The sequence below is a fragment of the Dermacentor andersoni genome, chromosome 10 (genome assembly GCF_023375885.2).
Source record: "Dermacentor andersoni chromosome 10, qqDerAnde1_hic_scaffold, whole genome shotgun sequence".
Lineage (NCBI taxonomy): Eukaryota > Metazoa > Arthropoda > Arachnida > Ixodida > Ixodidae > Dermacentor > Dermacentor andersoni.
In genome coordinates this window covers 128777555-128797652 of record NC_092823.1, presented here as the reverse complement: position 1 = coordinate 128797652, position 20098 = coordinate 128777555, and the positions used below count along the sequence as shown (strand labels likewise).

At 42.4% G+C, this 20098-nt stretch overlaps 1 protein-coding gene across 20 annotated transcripts; it reads left to right on the top strand.

The window, feature by feature from the left end:
* Positions 1-1163: 1163 nt before the first annotated feature.
* LOC126545016 (uncharacterized) lies at positions 1164-18680 on the top strand. Of its 20 annotated transcripts, none has more exons than XM_072285053.1 (9): positions 1376-2042; positions 6919-7000; positions 8300-8342; positions 9260-9295; positions 9993-10028; positions 10138-10173; positions 10609-10650; positions 14865-14982; positions 17573-18680. In XM_072285053.1, exons 1-8 carry the CDS (start codon positions 1394-1396, stop codon positions 14946-14948), a joined length of 1008 nt encoding a protein of 335 aa, XP_072141154.1. In that variant the 5' UTR covers positions 1376-1393; the 3' UTR covers positions 14949-14982; positions 17573-18680. The 20 variants fall into 20 exon arrangements, with proteins under 20 accessions (XP_072141158.1, XP_072141154.1, XP_072141155.1 ...); XM_072285056.1 differs by lacking the exon at positions 1376-2042 and adding an exon at positions 2911-6519; XM_072285057.1 differs by lacking the exons at positions 1376-2042; positions 8300-8342 and adding an exon at positions 1164-1369.
* The last annotated feature ends 1418 nt before the right edge of the window (positions 18681-20098 follow it).

Below are 20098 nucleotides of genomic sequence, written 5' to 3'. Positions count from 1 at the left end.
TTTCGAAACGAGATCAGGATGCATTAGAACACGCACTTATAAAGCGAGATATAAGAAGGAAGAAGAAACATGTGCTTGCTGCGGTAAAGCTAGGGAAACGATGGCGCCTGTTTCATTAGAATGTGAAGATATCTGCCCAGCAGTCGATTAACGAATCACTGGCCTCCTTGAAACCCTTGGGTTCGACGAGAGCAGGGTCACTAGGTGGGGTCCCCGCTTCATGCCTGGAGGGCACTTAATCGGTATCCTGCAAAGCGTTGTAGGAGGTGACTGGAAGATTGGTGGAAGTAGGGAAACGACAAACAATGGAGTCGTACAAAAACGAAGTTCAGAATAGGGGTTCATAAAGTTTGGTTATGAGAATTTATCGTGTCTTTTTTTCTTTTCTTTTGTATTTTTCACATACGTAGGACATTAGGCAATATAGTAACAAAAGCTAGAATAGCTGTCGCCTGTAATGTCTGCAAACTTACGCTGAGATATAAGTGAGGTTAACGTCCTTTGAGATCGGCACGCACTCCTGATGACGATTTCGGAAGCCACGCGTGGTACCCAGTGGTTCCGCCAGCCATATGCGGCGCTCGCGACTTCGGGAAATTACGTTCGATTCGCCTGCACCACTTGAACCAGTTCGCGAGGTGCTGCACCCTGCCATTCGTTTCAGCGGTGCAGCAATGGCACCCGCAGAACCTCGACATTCGTTTCAAAAGGTGCAGGAAAGGTGCAAGGCTGGTTCATGATTTTGCTGCACCCGCTCCACTGTCGGTGCCGACTTGGTGCAGGCATACAGGTGCGACGCAGCAGACGACGCAGCACACGGGCGCGAGCACCGTTAAAACCCCGCTTACGCACGTCTGATGTGTCTACGCAACTGTGGTGTGTATTTACGCCCCAGAAACCGATCATACCTGCAGTTCAGGACCTCTCAAACTTACGCACTCCGTGCACATTAGTCTGACATAGCATACGGCCTTAACCGCGTCTGCACATTTGCATTCGTTTCGAGTGTTTCGCTGGGCCTGCACCTCCGGAATCGAGCTGCACAGTTTCTGAACTTGTCGTGAACCGCCGTGAACTGGTTCGCAGTGGTGCAGGCGAATCGTGAACCGCCGTGAACTGGTTCGCAGTGGTGCAGGCGAATCGAACAGACCCTTATAGTTGTGGGAGTTCATAGTGTTTTTTATGGTTCTTTTTTCTTGTTTAACCTAGGTAGGACATTAGGCAGTATAATAGCAAAAGGTTGGTGGCGCAACCCAGCGCCCCGTTCCAAAGGAGGCGCATATAACATCCATCCGATTAAAACACTAGTCAAGAGGAAAAAAGAAAAAAAAGAGTCTGGCAGCTGGTTTTCCCGTTTTCCGCTCATGCGGTAAGTGTGCTGAGTCTCGCCAACATGGCACCACCGCGGATCATTAGAACACCATCCGAGGAGCGCGAATTTATCAATAAACGTAAGGAAGCAAGGCGGGCCCGCATACGTGCCCAGACGCAGGAACAGCGTGAAGCTGCGCGTGCCAAGCACGCTGAAATTCAACGCCGTAGACGCCAAAACGCAGCAGTGCGGGAACGCGAGGCAGAGGCTAGGCGACAGCGCCGGCAAGACCCCGAACTTCGGGAGAAGGAAGCGGCCGAGCGTCGCGCCCGCCGTGAGGATGCGGCAGTGCGGGAACGCGAAGCCGAGGCAAAGCGACAACGCCGACAAGACGCTACTCTTCGGGAGAAGGAGGCGGCCGAACGTCGTGCACGGCGTGAGGATTTGGCAGTGCGGAAACGTGAAACCGAAACAAGGCGACAACGCCGACAAGACCCAGTGTTTCGGCTGCTTGAGGCCGCCGAACGTCGTGCCCGCCGTGAGGACGCAGCAGTGCGGGAGCGCGAAGCCGAGGCGAAGCGACAACGCCGACAAGACCCAGCAGTTCGGCAGCTGGAAGCGGCCAAACATCGTGCTCGACGTGAAGATCCGGCAGTGCGGGAACGCGAGGCCGAGGCAAGGCGTCAGCGGCGGTTGAGAGAGCACACATCACTATTCGGAGGGCAGTTCGGTAACCCATTTGGATATACGTGCGACGTTTGCCATTGTCTTGGTTTTAAAGCAGACCTTTCGCCTATCCGCACTCCTCACGTGCCTCTGCTCAGTGCCGAGTTTCCAAACGAGGATGTGCCTTCCTTTATGCTGTGCTCCACATGCCAGAGGGCACTGCAAAGTGGTACCGTTCCCGCACTTTCTCGAAGTAACATTTGCTTAGATCCGGCAGTTCCCGCTGAGTTACTTGAAGTCAACTTGGTGTGCAGGTAAGCGGGTGCACCAATTTTGTGCAAAGATCTTGACAGGTCTGACGTAAATGGTACATGTGAGCAGCAGTGCTCACAATGGAAAGAAGAAAGTCTTTGACAGCCTTCCATGCTCATGACAGCACTGTAGGCGCTGGCTGTGGGGAGCAGCATATACACGGATATACTAATATTGGGCTGGATGTCTTATACTACTACTACTACTATACTTCAACACTGGAAATTTGGGCCGGTTGCTACATACTTGGGTGAAGAAACAGCATATTTAGACAGTTCTACGCCTGCATTGTGTCATCTTCATAACTGTGTAGGCTGCGATGCCCCCGCACGTGGGAACCTTTTGATATAGTGGAGCTTTTTTATGCCTCACAGGCATAGGCATTGACATGCACAGAATGTTGTACGCCACTGAAGAATGGCTACACTAAAACATCCACAGCTGTAATTAACTGCCTGTGGCGATCCCTGTCACTGATTCACTGACACCTTGGACCACAAACATCGCAGCCGCTGCCAGTACTTCATTCATGCAAAGCACGCAATGCTATGAAGGCTGTATGCTACAATGCTATATGCAACACAAAATTGTGCATCACAAGTGCAAAAATATAGGTATGTACCATGTTGTTCAACGCAGCATTTGTACCTGTCTGCCACAATATACAATGTAAGTTTTGCATAGAAGGTGTCGCAGATGTTAACCTATTTACCACTGTACAAGCGGAGCAATACATTTATGCAATCAGTGAGTGCGGAGCATCCCTTGTGCCCACAACCAAATATAGCGCTTTACACTTTGTAAGCATGAAAGTGCGCGAATAATACTTGATATTACAGAACTTTATGTCCACAGGTTTCAGTTGTAATATACGACATATTTATTTTGGATTAGGGCATTGTAGACCAAAAGCAACTATTGTAAAACATGCAGAGTGAGATTTCTATGACTGCATCACTTGCGTAGCTTCCACGGTGTTGCCTGCCGAGTATGGTTCATCAGTAATACTACTTGCTCGTTCAAGCCAATAAGAACGCTCATAAGTGCCATACCTTACTGTCTCCAATTGCACTTCAACCTAGTTCAAGCAAGACAAGACAAATGCTGTATTTGTACACATGAATTTATCGAATTGAATGTATTTGTTTTACTAATGCCCATAAATAACATGAACCATCCTTCTTTAAAACATTGTTTGCTGAGGAAAGCTATGTGAACATAATGATATGCAATTGTAATGTTTAAATAAAGTGATGTGCTGTTGGATAGGGTCAAGCAAACCACAAGACCGAAGTCACCCAACTTATGTAGACGCTGCTTTTCAATCAAGTGTAATTGTTAAATAAAAAAAAAGAAGGATAGACATGAGATGTCTGTGGTGCACTTTCATGAAATATGTGTGCACTTTGCTCTTGATACATTACTGCAACTTATGTTAATTACAGTGTAGAAATGGTATTAGCCTTACTTTTATGAGAACATGACACAATGTAAATGCTGAATCGTGCATGTAGGTACTTAGCCTATTTTGCTGGTAGTAGATACATTACACAAATACAACACTTAATGTGATTAATAACAAGAAGCATGCCAAAGTGTACTTGTGCTACACAACATAGTGATATATAACAGCTGATACCGTAGCTGAGAACCACATGAGCATGAAGCTTTTGCTGCCATACAGTTGGGGGTTGCACTCTCTTCTCGCTTACAATTTCAGCTACTCATATGACATTGCCGACTGCACTGTGTGTTTTTTGTAACGAACAGAATTTGGAAAAATCGCCTGTAGCATATAGCAGAAACGTGCTCATTGATCTGGATTACTCAAAGAGGTGATCATTGCCTGCACAAAGAAATCAAAATATGCTATTCACTAATTAGCAAAATCTCGCTAATAATTTTTTACCCCATTACATTAATGCACATATTGCAATTTATGAATTTGGCATTGATTTCACAAGGCATACCTGCTTAGAACAAATCTTGGAACTAGCACCAGTTCCTAAATAAGCAGTGTCAAACTTGCAGCAAAAATGCACTGTTCTTCCACTTACTTTTTTAACAACATGCCTTTTTATGCATTACAAATAAAGCTAAAAAGAGTAACTGAAATGTCAATATATTTCGTTGCACATTTTGGGAACACATATCTCGAAGCTGATGCAATATTCCTGGGTGATCACTTTTGAAGATCACTTTTGCGAGACTTGTTAGCAGGCGCATCCATATGGCTGACATCATTTCTGGCACTGTGCCAAACTCGCTATCTTTGCACACGCACGAGCGCTGTCAGCTGTGTACTTTGACGAGTTCAATGCCTATTCTTGTAAAATCTCACAAAAGTGAAACTATGTTCCAGAGTGATCGCCTGAGAATACCACCCCTAGTGTCATCCTCAGTAGTTATTCCAAGTAGATATGCCTTGGGAATTCACTGGCTGCAATTCATGTCTTGCAGTATGTCCAAAAAGTACTTAAAGTTAATTAGGAAAAGTGTGGTTATTAATTTATTTGCATTTACATTTCTCATGCAAATGTCTGCCTTTTTAGAGTAATCTAGCTCAAGAATTCTAATTGTGCTAATACCGCAGTCAATTTTTTTAGATATCTGTTAATGATAAAAAAACTATGCTATGCAATGCTGAAGTGAACAGCCTGTTGCTGGGCAAAAATGAAAAGACAGTGAAAGTGGGACTTGCCTTGCAAAAGGCACAGAAGCCTGTAGTATCTGATGTAGCAGTTATCTCAAGGTCTGTTATTTTTTGTGTATGTTTCCTGCTTTTTTTCTTGACTCTTTTTCAATTTCCCAATAATTTATTTTTGTGCTCTTTGAACTACAGAGGCTTTGTGAAGCAGACCAGATGTGCATAATTATGTCAAGTGAATTTATTCCTGAAACCTACCACTGTAATATCCTTAGTCACTGCCGGCCCTTCTAATAGCAGTAATTTGCATGATGACCACTACTGAGACGCTTCAAGAAGCTAGCCAGTGTACTCCCAAAATGTTTTGTTTCAGACAAAGCAATCATGTGGACCGATGCCACCTGTGTAAAAAAACCTGGTGGCCTTGGTATTCACTTGTTTTTGAAGCGATGCAGCATCAGCAGGATCATCTGTGGGCACCAGTCATCAGTTCAGCTAGCTTTCTTCTTCTTACTGCACGAGAATGTTCTTGTGATAGAATACAAAGTGATTTTATTCTGGTTGCAATTTGAAAGTGGTCGAGAAGGAGAAAGTCATTGAGAGCACTTAGAACACGTTTGTGCATTTGTGCCTGTAGTACTTTAGTATTGTATTTCTTTATACATGCATGGGGCTCTATGACCATGTAAGTTTATTGTTGACTTGCATGCTGCATCAGTTTTTCAAATGCAACTATTACTGCCTGAATGTACACATTTTCTTTTGAATGAAGTTATCACGTATTTATGCTATCATGGAATGCAGTCAGCTGTTGAATACAGGCAAAGACGTTTGTAAGTTGCTGAAACAGTGGCTGCTTGCTTCCATCTTGCATTTCTTTCTATTCTGCAAAAAGTGACTACTGCACAAAAAAATCTTAATGATCAAATGTGAAATAAGTAGCACATATTAGGCATTTGCTTTCATTAAAAGCTAGCATGTGAACAAATTAATTGGCAAAAGGGCTCCATGCACAGTAGGTAATCTCGCAGAGTAATTTATTACAGCGAAGCTGTCTTTGGCTAAGATCCAGGATTTTGTGGTGTCCGTGCGAAAAAACTCTCCCCTGAAAAGTGAGAGTGAAAGTGCCAACAACAAAAGCAAACACATATCGCCGCACACATCAAAGCTCAGTTTAATGGCCACTTGTGTCTAAAACGGCGCTCTGTCACAGCTGTGTCCCTGTGAATGTATGACATAATGCGTAACGTAGCGTGCACCTAATAAGGCGACCAAGGGGAATTTTTGGTACCATTTCGCACCATCATTGCTATGGGAAGGCCAGGCATGATCTGTATGCATGAAGAGCAGCGTATCTATGAGGAGTGACAGCTAGGGCAGCGGCGGGAGAGAGACCATCGACGTCGTGTCAATCTGGTGGCCAGAGAAGAAGAGCATGCCCGCGATGTGGTACGTAAGCGACGAGCAAGAGCCAACGACACATATCGTGACACCAAGAATGCCGCAAAGAGACGTCGACGCCATGAGGGCACGATGCTGGGATTTGACACCGCGTACGCAAGGTTCCAAAGAGAGTTTCTCGGTAATTATGTATCAAGTAATTACTAAATAGGAAGTAAAAGCTCTACCATCCACCATAGCAGCTTCGCTGGTCAACCACCTTCACAGAGTGCAATGGCCAATTAAATTTTTTAAGCTTGATATTTCACAAATAAAACAAGGTAAATGATTACTTGGGAGAGGCATTGACTTCGAATATTGTTATAGAGAGAACAAGAAATGGAGACCCCATCTTCTTCCTCTGAAGCAGTACTGGCCACTCAATTGTACGCTCCCTCTAGCTGCTGCATTCGAACTATCCAGAAACTGCATTGGGTCACTTAGACACACTGCCTTATTTGAAACATATGAAATGTGCATTACACAGCTGGCTGAGAAACATGCACCAAAGGGGTTGACATGTTTCTCTTCTATATTTCAGAAGTGATGATGAAGACTCGGAGAGTGCTTTGCCCAACCTTGCCAAACAATTCAACTCTGAACAGAAGGCTCAGGAAAGCAAGGTGAAGTTCAGTCATTCTTGCATGCCTCTGAAACTGACTGGAAATAATTCATTTACCTCAAAAAGAGGATAGAAAGCAATATTGTGTTTATCTGTATTGGTACATTACGCTTCTGGGGTAGCAAAACAGCCACTCTTAATGTGAAAGGAGGCTTGGTAACCAAAAAAAGATGTAATAACAAAAGATAGCCAGCAATGGCACCTTGGCATTCCTACACGAACCTGCTGTGACATCATGGAATTTGATGATGAATTTGACTTTGATTTGACTGATTGTCTGTAATGAAGTACATTGCATATTAAATGAACCAGACCCTCAACCTAGAGAGTTTCAAAAATATTTTCTGCAAAAAACATCTAAAATGCGAGAAAATAATTTGAAATTTCTTGATGCCACACTGGTGTAGTGGTGGCAAGTTTCTGGTATGGAATTTTATTTTATCCTCTAAAAATCAAACTACTGCAAATACTGATAGGGAGCGGGCAAAGTGACGGTGGTGCAGCCTTGGTAGCTCGCTGTGGAGATGTCTCACTTGCTAGCTGTAGCAGACTATGGCAAGCAAGAGTAGCGTTCGCACTGTAAAGAAAGCTTCTATTGTGAACAAAAAATTTACAAATGGTTGTTGCAGTTTCATTCTAACAAGCACAATACCTTGATTCTTATTACTGTGGTGACTCGGTAACAACTAAGCAAAGGTGTTGATGCTGCAGTTCATTTTAATGAGAGTCTGCTGGGTATTGTTGAGTTGCTTGCAACTAGACGTTTTATTTAAATTAGGGGTGGGCCTCGACATAGCTATCTTCTTAGACTTTTGTTTTCTGTATTACACTTGTCAAGTTTTGGCACTGAGCTAAAATACATGACTGCAATAAAGAATAGGTTAGTCCATGTTTTTATATCGAGCTCAATATGTGGATCTTTAAAGCTGCTGCATTGTAATTTATACTTGTTTATTAGCTGTGCCCGTGATAACATTGACACTGTGTACTGTGCATCACACAAGCATTGTGATGCATGCTTGCTTCGCCACTAATTTGTTTCATTGCTGCCCAAACTTGCACCAACCATAGGATAGCTTCACAGCACTCGCAATTCAGCATTCATGTTTTTAATCTATAGAAGCATTGATGTGCCTAAAACTGACACCTGTTATAACCTGGTCACAAGCATCTACTGCCTGCTTTAGAAATATATAAAAGTGATTTTGGAACAGTGAGTGCTACCCTAGCTAAACGTGAACGTTTGAGCATGCAGCACAGCATATTTTGCTCAATGGTTGTTCATTGTAATCGTTTTCAGCTATCGAGGGTCATGCTATGTCAGCACACTGCACCCATCAATTGTGAGTGTAACAGTCGCAAGCATGTATTGAAAGGAATGCATGGCTTGTAAAGGCAGCAAACACAATGTCTCCAAAATTGAGTGGCGCACAGTAGCACACAACATTAACACTGGAGTAAGATGCTAGTTAGTGTTTCTTCTTGTTAAATAGCGTGAAATGAGACAAAGGACTATCTTCATCCCACTTTTTTTGCCGCCCTTTGTCTCGTTTCGTGCTGCTTAAAAAGATTAACACTGGACTAGTTGTTAGTGTGCGCTGACACAAAACACTGCCACACCCCCTGGTAGGTGCTGCACAGTCCCTTTAAACTCAAGTAAAGGCCGAAGCACCAGCTCATCAGCCCAAAATTTCAAAAAAATGGTCTTATAGAAAAGTATCTGAAGGTGTGGTGTGTGGTGGTCTTGCACACTATTATGAAAAACATATAGGCATATTAACACCACTGATGGCCCAGAGGACGACTGTATCCGTGAGTCTGTTGATGAACCTGCATGAGTAGCAGTAACAGGGACAGTGGTGAGGACCAAAAGGGCACCAGGTGTGTGGTGTGCATGCACTCTTTTGGCACAAGGGGATCCATTGGGATCACGCACTGCTGGAAAAACTGGTTCGAAATGGCATGCCTTTGTGCAAGGCCCATATTTTGTCAAGGTCATGAAAAGAAGGGCAGCCCATGCATGAGTGCTTATAGTAATTCAAAATTAAGTTCTTAAAAAAAAAAAACAGGTTGCCAGTCTTATCTGATTTAGTGTTGCTCTTTTGTGCCCCTTTAAAGGCTTTCGTGTTCATGAAACAATTTAATGCTCACATAGCTAGACAAATCTACATTTTTAATCATAAACTGTTCAACTGGCAGGTGTGTTGAAATTGTAAACACCACTCAACTTATCAAACAATTTATTTTTGTTTTATCACAGGTTGATTGTTGCTTGCAGACAGAGGGCACTGGAAAGGTGATTTTTTTTACTTTTCTTGTGCTGTTTAATTCTTGCTCTTTGTCTTATCACCGTATTTATTCTATTATAAGGCAGCTACAATTAAAATGCGAGGGTGCAGTTGGATGATCCAAGAAATAGAACATAAGTATGCATACTAATATTAGGCAATATAGAGTAGCCAGAGGATTATTCAGACTTGGCAGGGGCTGCCTGAGATACCGAGGGATTGTAAGCCCCAGAATAATTGGAATAATCTATGCGAGTTATATGCGAATTTCGCCTTGAAGTGTGACTAAGACAAAATTTGAACTGCAGTGAAGTCACACCTCAAGGCAAAATTTGCTACGACTCGCACCCCACCTTTAGTGTTTAATTCTTTCGATTTCTTGGTGCGGGTTATGCACGCATAAATACGGTACTGCCTCGCCTGCCAAGGTTCAGTGCTACAATTTGTGCTGCCGTCTAAAATCTGGATTGCAGGATATGTCACTGCTGCCACCATATTGGACAGACAGACAATGAACTTTATTTGATCCTGAGGAGCTACCATATTGGCAAAGTAACTAAATTTATCAGCCTTACATAAGAGGCAGGGTGTGACTTTAGGTTAAGGAGTCTTGGGAAAAACCTAGTCTTATGTTTAAATGAATAAGTATATTTAATCATTGTGCACTGAAGATTGTCACATTTGTAACAAGGGTATTTCTTCCAGATTGATTGTTTTGTGCAGACGGAAGATACCATAAAGGTAGTGAATGTGTATTGTTCAGTTCAGTCTGAATTCATCCGAAATCCTTGTACTTTGTGTGAGGCAATTTCGCCTATGGTATTCAGGTTTGTTTTCTTATTTTCTATAGAAAACGTCTAAAGTGCCAACTGAGAAATGCATGAAGGTAAGAACATGTTTATTTAGTCCACTTTATTTACTGTGATTTTTTTACAACTTCAGTTTTGTTAGCACCCTGGCTTAACAATTACTTAATAAGTACAGTCGGGAACAGTTAAAGCATTCATTCTTGCATTACTGGTTCATTTTTATATGTGTGACAGTGCTAGGGATCTTGAGATATCATTTGTCATGTGCGATTAAAAAAAATTTCAGCACCTTTTTTCATACTTCTCAAAAAGCCTAGAACGAGTAGAAACACCATGAATTAGTGATTAACTTTCTGTTGTTTATTGTGATAGTGAAATGGGGAATGTAGGCAAGACACAACAGAGGGCTGAGAGTTTTCTACTTTTGAACTTGTGACTTACCTTTTTTGGTTGTTTTATTTAAAACCTTTTTAGATGTGTTCACGTATTGTGTGCACATGATTCTTTTACAGGTTGTTGTTGCAGTGCAGACTGAAGAATGTCCAAGGCTACAGGTAAACTAGTTGCTTACATTTCGTCACTTGTAAAATTACATGTAAGGCTCCCATATGCTAAGCTAAAGCACAGACCACGGTGTTAGAAATAGGTTAGGTGGAGTGACGACACATCAAAAGACGTGAAAATTTGGCAACAGTTTGTTTTCTTGCCGAAAGGTGGCGCCACGTGTGTCGGGGCTCACCTGGCTATGCCTAGAGGCTAACGCGATCTGGTTCTTGAGCGTGCTTAAAGCAATCATAGGGGCTTGTGAAAAAAGTGGTCGTGCTATATCATGAGCATACATTAAAGATGAATTCTTCGAAAAGTTTTATGCATAACGGCTCAGCGTGTAGCATTAAAAAGCTCAGTCATGCTTGGCCATGGCAATGCAGCTACCTGGGTAATGGACAGGCAGCCGATGCTGTGGCCACATTCTAGTAAATCTACGCATGCATTGAGTGTATTCTAGTTGCTTTTTATTCGTTTTCGCAAGATTACTTCTACGTACTTCATGTTCAGCATCGTATAATGAGTGAAAATGTGCCGCTGCTGCGTAATGTGCGAGACATACTTCCACTCCATAATATAAACAGACGGGTATCCGCAAGAAACCGACACTTGTTTTGTGCAGTACCAAAGATGGTCTGCGCAGGAACAGTTAAAGCACATACGACGACTAGCTAAGTTATCCAATTAAAACTTAAATATTTATCAGAACTTAGATATTCAATAATCCTGTACACATATGCAGGAAGCAGAGTGCTTTAAGATGCACACCGGTTAAGGGAGATTGCAGTCAAAGGGGTGACAGCTTGCAACGTATGGCTGTGAAGCTGTTCTCTGAAGCAGGTGACATGCTTCTGTGTGTTTAAATAGATTAATAGAAACAAATCCATAATAGTGCACTGATAATTTTATTCACAGTATTGACATTACCTACGCAATAAACAATTTTGCCTTAAGGAGCAGTTATAGCTTGAATATTAATTACACCACTATCTGCCCTGTGGAAAGCTATATTGCATGGGGATGCCAAATAATACGAAAGAAAGCAGAATGGTGCTCATTACAGTGGACCAGAAAAAGAAAGCTCACTTTGTTTATTGGATAGTGCATTATTTATTCCAGCACAGCACATACACAACATAAAGGTGTCCGAACAATGAATTACATTCAGCATTTTAAAACAAGAAGCAATACTAGACAAGCTTTGAAAACTTCCATGGCTTCTGTGTCTTGTTTACTTCGGGGTTTTGCAGCTGCTTGCAGCACTGTCTCATTCCGATTCCCATATAATAATGAAGCACTTGTGACATAACATCAACCTTGTGTATTGTTATGTCATATGCATACCTTTCACCAGCATGTTAGTGAAATATTCTTTCTACTTTCTTTAAAAATATGAACAGGGAAATGTTTAGGTCTACTAATCCTCCTTGCATCCTGCACGCTACTAATGCTGCTTCTGGCCTTGATGTTGCATTACCTGTAGCCGTCAAGTCAGTGCGGCATTGTTGACAGCTGGTGTGCTTCAATATCTTTGGCACAAGAATCCTACTACATAGTAAACTATGCAGTCAGTCATCATCTGATGAGGATATATCTGAAAATATATTTTCACACTCAGCTTCTTCTTCCACTAAGCCATATAGCTTCTGCTTCAGTTCCTCTAGACGTGACACCATGGGAACAGATTCCCGGAATGCTGATGTTAGGTCAGAGAGAGTTAAAAGACATGGCTCTTCAGTAGTTTGCACCTGGCAATTACCAAACCTTGGCAGCTTCACAAGACTATATACTGAAAACATATTATATAACTGCAAGAATGTAGGCATGCAAGGGGGGTCATTCTGACTGTTTGCTTGGCATACGACACCCAAAAATTTTTTTAAGAGCATCATGATTAAATTTAGCAGTTAGCACATATCTAAAACCACACTTCTCTAACAAGTACTTTGAAAGTTTGATTGTTGAACGTATGGTTACTCGCAGGCCTTCAGCAGTTGATTGGGACAGAAAGTTATGGGGATCAACTTTACTACGTTTCACATCATTTTCCCAGTTCTTTAGCCATTGTAAAGTTGATGATAGGGCGCTCAAATCTTTGCAGCCTTTCTTGAGGCCTTCTTTGGGATGCTTATGGTTTCAGTTATCAAAGAGGTTACTCAGCCTTACTGTAAAGTCAACTGTCCCTTCGATATAGTATAAGCCCAATGTTCCCTTCTGCAAGTAAAATTCTAAATCTTTTGCAACACTGAGGCTGAATAGCTGCGTCACAAGCTTAACACACATTTTTTCAGTGCTGCTAGGGTTTATATGCAGGAATGAAAGTTAGGGCAAACCCTCTGCGTGCCTTCGACCTTGGTGTTAACTACATAAAGTATGTCATAAGTGTGACCACATCACGCGGCTGCCATTTACACAAAATAGCTTTTGCTTCACACACCGTTTTCATATGCACTTGATGGGATCCAGTGCATCTGAAAAAAACATAAACATTTCATTCCTCATGTGCAGGATTAACAAAACAGTTCTTTGTACCATTTGAGGCACCAGTAACACCAAAGTGCTTCCACGTGGATCGGTTTGTCGTGGCACCATCACAGACAACCACACTGTCGAATGCACCAGAATGTTCAAGGAAGCGTATGGCCTTCATTGCAAGTTGAACCAACACAGTTCCTTTTGTAGGACCATGGCTTGCAAAAACAGCAACAGGTTGGGAGTAGTTCTCACTAAAAGAATGGAATGCAAACACTAGGCCATGGTCAGCTAGCTGCCTTGGTGCTTCGGCTTATTTCCGTAGTCTGCATGTCCAGAATAGGTCATTGTTTTTTATTTAACTTACAGTTCTTTCCGAACATCAATTTCATCAAACACGAATTCCATGCCTTCTAAAAGCATCTTTTGTTGAGAGCCTCTTTTTTTAAAAAACACTAAAGAAACTAGTGTGAAAACCATACTTAAAACGCACCATTGAGAGGTACTTTCTCACTGTCGACACACATGGAAGGGGCAAAATGTTGTTCTCGCATAGAAAGGAGTAGCCTGATGGGCTACGAATGTGCAAGAGTAGGCAAAGTAGGAGCCACTCTTCACTGTAGTGCCGTTTCTTTTTGCTGGTGCACTTTGCAGCTGCTACACACTCCTTAACAGTTGCTTCACCTTCAGGAATGCTCAAAGGGCTGAGCTTGTCATGAAGTGACTCTTCCGACATTGCCAACAGCTTTTCCTGAAAGGACTTAAGCTGGGATGTTAAAGAGCCTAGTTTTTTTCTCAGACGATCAACAGACCTCTTCAGTGCATACTTTGCTCTTCTAAAGGTCATCACATCAACCTTTTGATAGCTGGCCAATCGAAAATGTCGCAGAGGCCGCTTTTGTTTTGCCTTGTCCAGTCGATGTTTCTCGTGCAGTCGTAGTGTTGGTTGAAGGCACTGGCATCGTTGGCATGTGGGTGCATCAGTCTTGAGCAGTAGGACACATTGATTGTGTCTCCAGCAGCTTGTTATGTCAACAAAAGCACTGGCGGATTGAGCATTCGGATATTTCCCTCTGATGGATGAGCCACCATCCCTTGTAGTGGCTCAGTGGTTCTGGCATTCTGGTGCTAAAAATGTTTGGCAGCTACAATTTACTATGGGCAGAATATGAAGACATTCACAGCATTCTCACGTTATTGCAAACAAGGCAGTCTAATGTTTTTGTCACCAGATGTCGGCTCTATGCTAAACTGGTTGAAGAAATGACATTCAGTTTTGTTAATGGGCCTGCAGGAACATTCAGTTTCATGTTTCATACAGCATGACTGACTTTGGGTCCCCATACCTAATGGTTCTTATTACAAATGAAAATGTCCTGGCAGACAATTACATAGGTCTCTGTCAAGTAGGAATAATTTGTTGTGTTCGATGAGGACGTAGGAATACACTGGATGACTTCTTACATTTGGCTCATGTGTTTTTTTTTTTTTTTTGTCATCACTGCTTATATTGCTTTTAAATAACAGTGAAAAACCTGGTTTGGACCCAAATTTCAGAATTAGCTGTGTGAGCCAGTTGTGTGGATTGAAATTTTAAGCTAGCTTCTCCGATGCTAATTTATATGGCCGTCTTTAAAGTTGCAGCCCTCTGTGTGCTAAACATGTATTTCATTTTACTTATCTTAGGAGGGGAGAACAGTCTAGAAACATTCAGATACCCAGTCTTCTTTTTCTTGCAACACTGCTCCAGTCTCACGAGCCTACCAAAGACACTATGGAGTGTGAGAGTGAGTGTCCACTTGCTATGGGGGTAGGGAGTGAAGATTGGCTCTAACGACAAAGAAGGCCAGATGCATTGGTCCTGTGCAGTAAGTGTGCCTGTTTTTTACTTTGTACACCTTGGGGATGGGCACTTTTTATGCTTTTATGAAACTTCTGATCACTTTCTTCCATCCCCAACCTGAGAGTAGGGTCTGAAATTCCGTGCATGCTATTCTGCTTCGTCAGCATTCCTTTTGTCAAAAGTGTATAGGTCACTTTACAGTTTACCTAGCCAGAACTTTGTTGTTGGAATGGTTTGAAATTCACATGTAACATCTGAGAGCTTTATTAAAACTTTCTACATGTGCTGTTTCAAATGTGCAGAGTCTTCTGTGTGTGTGGAAATAACATGGCAGATTAAAATATTAGTGATGACATGTTTTTGCACAATATCAGCCATTCTTGGCAGATACGTACTGGCTGAGTTCACTTGTAGGTTTCAACCAGCCATGCTAATCTTGCCCATCTGGCAGACTTTTGCTAAACACCGTTGTTAGCGGTAGTCGGGTGATGAAGCAAAGAAAAGAAAGCCTTACACCACTGACTGAGACAACGTTCAAACCCAGGACATCTTGATTTCCTGACTGGTGTGCTGCATCTGACTAGGCTACGAGTTCTTTTCTGATGACAAATAATCATTTCACTGTAAGCTCAGCAGTGCCAGCATGTATTCACATAAGCTGCTGCCACATTCAGATAAGGTGCGACCATGAAATAGAAGGATGTTGTAGAATGAAGAGCAGCAATAAAGTGAAAATTAATTTTTGAAGAACACACATTTGTGGTGAGAGATATGGTGATGCTGACGAGATGACCATAGACAAGGAGGAAATAGTCGTATGACAGAAGCTAAACATTTCTTTGCACTGGCATAGGTTGTGATGAAAGCAGTAAGAATCATCACTCTGCATTGATACTACAATAAATAGTTCATGTTTATGCCTGCTTCCACGTACAAGATGTATAGTCATTGGGTCATTTTAGTATAGTGTAGTTTCAAGATATCTTGTACCTTTCTTCATTACCAAGCTACACTATGTCATCTAGAATCCTTTGTCTTTTCTGAATTTTGGCAATTTATATACTAGGCCCAAACTAAACTTCTGCTCCTATGAATTTCTGGAGTCAAACCTTTTTTACAGATATGAGAGATTTCATTTAAGTTGCTTCAATTTTAGCCCTGTGGAAACATTTTCCCATCCATTATGTATTTGTTAACAGATGTATTGCACTTAGCCTTGGAGTAAAACTTACTACTACTGGTTAGTCAGTTTCATTTGCCTGTGTGCGTTACGAACAGCACAGGCAATGGCAGGAGTGGTACGAACAAGACAGGTGCGCTACCTTAGTACTTGTGTCGTCATCTGGCAATCTTTGCCATCTTGAATATGATCAAACTGTCTGGGCTTAGAACCAGCAAGAGGAAAATGGATACTCTGTTGTGCATTGTCATTTGTTCGACCTTTCCCAAAGAAGCTGTCGAATACTTTTTAGGGCCACCATTTTTGCTCTGAACTTTTTCTTGGCATGTCAAAGAACTCGGACTAACAGGAATATAATTCACGCCTGCAAACCCCAGTTATTGGTCACAGAAACTTCAAAATACAAACAAAATGAAAATAAGAAACTTAAATTTTTCACAGCCCTGGATTGCACATTTCACTCTGCCATGACGCTGTAGTGCGGCACCCAATAGTGGCAAAGCATAGATGCTACATAAAAATTAAATTATGGGGTTTTACGTGCCAAAACCACTTTCTGATTATGAGGCACGCCGTAGTGGAGGGCTCCGGGAATTTCGACCACCTGGGGTTCTTTAACGTGCACCTAAATGTAAGTACACGGGTGTTTTCGCATTTTGCCCCCATCGAAATGCGGCCGCCGTGGCCGTGATTCGATCCCGCGACCTCGTGCTCAGCAGCCCAACACCATAGCCACTGAGCAACCACGGTGGGTGCCCAGTGACTATGGCATTGCGCTGCATTGCGCTATGGCATTGCGCTGTTACATAGAGGAAGTTAATGCACAATGGTCGTCAAGCCTGCTGATGGCGTTTCCATGGCCCCCTGTGAACAAGTAACGTGCACTGCGATCCTAGAGGCCATGGTGTGACTTCTGTGGCTACAATAGCTTCCACAAGGTAGCCATTGGTGCAGCATGTGCTCGTCATGATCATGCGTCATTCCCATGGTTGCAACGCTTTGCTCGTGGCTGTATGATAATTAAGCAATGCTTAAAATATAGTTGTAAAACATGATGCCAGATTTTTTTTTTGCTGTACTCAAGATATTGTGTGAACATATCGCACATTACATTTTTAACCCATTATCGCTTTTATGTCCATCGTACAGAGTGCAGGAGATTATGACATCGTGATTCTTTCAGTGCCACCGAGCAAGCTCCCTCAGTAGCACTGCAGGCCCCTTTTCATATTTTGCTAACTTTTCAAACAACACATTTCTCTCCTGTTGATTTGAGCTTGTAGCTGTTAAAATATTGTTGGTAAATCTAATATGTTTAGCTTCAAGTTTACACTGGCTCATTCTTCCAACATTTCATTTGCTTTACAAGTAAACAGCAGTTTCTGCACTGTAATATTCATTTGGCTTTCTTTTTACCCATTCTTCACTCTCCCAGGAGCCACGTCACCAATCACAAGAGGACTGACGCTGACTAGCGACCTTTAATGTGTGACATCTTCCAAAAGGACTTTAATGCGGAGGATGTCCTCGGTGCGCACCTGAGGGCTCCACACAAGAGAGAAGCCTCACGAGAGTCCAAGCTGTGGCTAGCACTTTGTTGAAGCAACCAACATTGTGCATCATCAGAAGTTGCAACTAAGCGGTGGCGAATGCTGTTGCCTGTGTATGCCATGTAACTAGAGTGTCACCTTCAAGGCCAACGTCACCCGGCATGGAATGACTCACTCAAACGAGAGGCCCCACTCCTCGGTGTGTGGCAAGAGATTCATGCAACACCTTAGCATTAAGTTGCGTGAGAGAGTGGCCCATATGTATGACTGCATTGTCCTCACTGCTAGAAAGGATGCTGTAGCATAGTGAAATTGACTACCCACATCCATAGTTTCATGGCTGTGGTGAAGACAATAACTCAAATTCACATACAGCAAGTTGTGAAGGGATTGTGACCACAGACGTATGACTGAACTGGGTGAAAGAAAGAAAAGGTTGGCAAGTTGAGCAACAAGTAAAAGAAAGAGACGTGAGGGGAGCGAGTGCACCTGGACCATACAAATGTGGAACTTCCAACACCGAGGGAGGACAGCTGGTGTGGATAACAATCCAAGTCGTGTGGCAGGAAGAGCATCAGTGGGAATAATTTATTACCTATTGTTAATATATTGCAGTACCAAGAAATTGCAGTGAGAAAACAGCATTAAACCAAGGCACAGAGTGGGAAGACACAGCAGTATATGCTAAACTTGAATATAGTAAGAAAATAAATGCTTGCATAGAGAGATACCAAATTCAAATCTGAAAACCTTGAGATATCTTGGCCAACAACAGCATGTGAAGTATGGACATGTGCCAGAGGTATATGCCCATGCAACTGCTGCTTCAGAAAATAGTATGCATTATGAAAATTTTAGATGAAATTGTTTTGTCAAAAGTCATTGTAATGTGATTCATGCTTATGCACTGTGCTTGTTCTTTTGTCAAGTGCTCCTGGTGATATCTTCGAATTTTTCATGAATAAAAGTATTGTTGTGTTAGTAAATGGGGAATATTCCAAGTTAAGGAATTTTCTTTCACCATATATCCTGCAAACAAGTACCTAACAAACCATATTCTCTATAAACCTGTTCCTAGCCAATCCACATTTACCAAAACCTAATTAGAGAGAGAGAGGCAAAAGGTGAAAGACAGGGAGGTTAGCCAGTGTAAGTACCGGCTGGCTGCCCTGTTCTGGGGAAAGGGGTAAAGGGAATAAAAGGAGAAACAAGAAGAAAAGTTCACACAGTAACGCGATGCTATGCGCTACAACATTCAAAGACGGTCGCACTATTCACAAGCTTTTAAAAGCTTCAGCAAAGCCCTTAAGGCCTTGAGTGCCTAAATCCGTCTGGACCAGTGTCCTAGAACGTTTTCTTCTGTGAAGGACCGATTTTCCAGTTTTTCGAGCATGGCAACGCGCACTTTTCTTGGTACATAGTAACGGGGACAGTCACAGAGGAGGTGCTCGATCGTCTCCTCGCAGCCGCAGGTGTCACAAGTAGGGCTGTCGGCCATTCCATTGCGGAAGGGATAGGAGTTCGTGAATGCCACGCCGAGCCACAGGCGGCACAGAAGTGGTGCCTCTGCACGTAGTAACCCTGGTGGAAGACAGAGTTGCAAATGTGGATCCAATCTGTGGAGACGTGCGTTCGCGAATTCACTGGCCTTCTAGTCACAAAAGATGGACCTAATTATGTAGATGCTGCAGCTACATAGACAGATTCATCTCTGTGCTCTCATTTTTTTCGGCATGCATATATGCCATCAAGCATTTATACCTACCCATACTGACTTCATTGTAGAGCAATCAACACAACAAGCCTGTGTTACAGCATTTTGTGCTATGTACCAGCATTATCATTTGCTTTGAGGGGCAAGATATTAATACGCTTCATCAACTTGCACATTACATGTAAGAATGATGCATGATGTAAGAACCTTGCACACAAATTAAATCGAACACAGCTCACAATGTGCAGAGAACACCATTCAGTTTTATTGCATATTTAATTAAGTTTAAGCATACATTGTGGAAGCATGGTCATGATGGTCTTGCTAGTGCTATAAAACAATTGACTGTAGTGCACATTCATTTTGCAAGCTTCAGTGCACTCCTCTTTCATGCGCAAGCAACTATAGCATATTGCTGAAGCTGGAAACACTCAAATTGTGATCACACTTGCCCTAGCCAGAAGCTAGAATTAAGAAAAAAATGTTCTTCAAGTAAAGCTTACTAAAAAACTTGCAATGGCTTGTCCATGTCTCTCATGTACATACCACTAAAGATATGCTCTTGCTTATTGATCTCCACTTAGGAGCTTGTTGATACCTATGTGTTTGCTGTGGCACAGTATTATGGCACTGTCTAGTGGCAAGTGACTGTTGGCTCCTAGATTTCTGTGTGCATGTTTAAAGAACAGATGTGCAC

Coding starts and splice junctions, on each gene's coding strand:
- LOC126545016 (XM_072285039.1), top strand. CDS start 1,394: ATGGCACCACCGCGGATCATTAGAACACCATCCGAGGAGCGCGAATTT. Junction 2,293..6,918: donor GAAGTCAACTTGGTGTGCAG/GTAAGCGGGTGC, acceptor TCTATATTTCAG/AAGTGATGATGAAGACTCGG. Junction 10,029..10,137: donor AGACGGAAGATACCATAAAG/GTAGTGAATGTG, acceptor TATTTTCTATAG/AAAACGTCTAAAGTGCCAAC.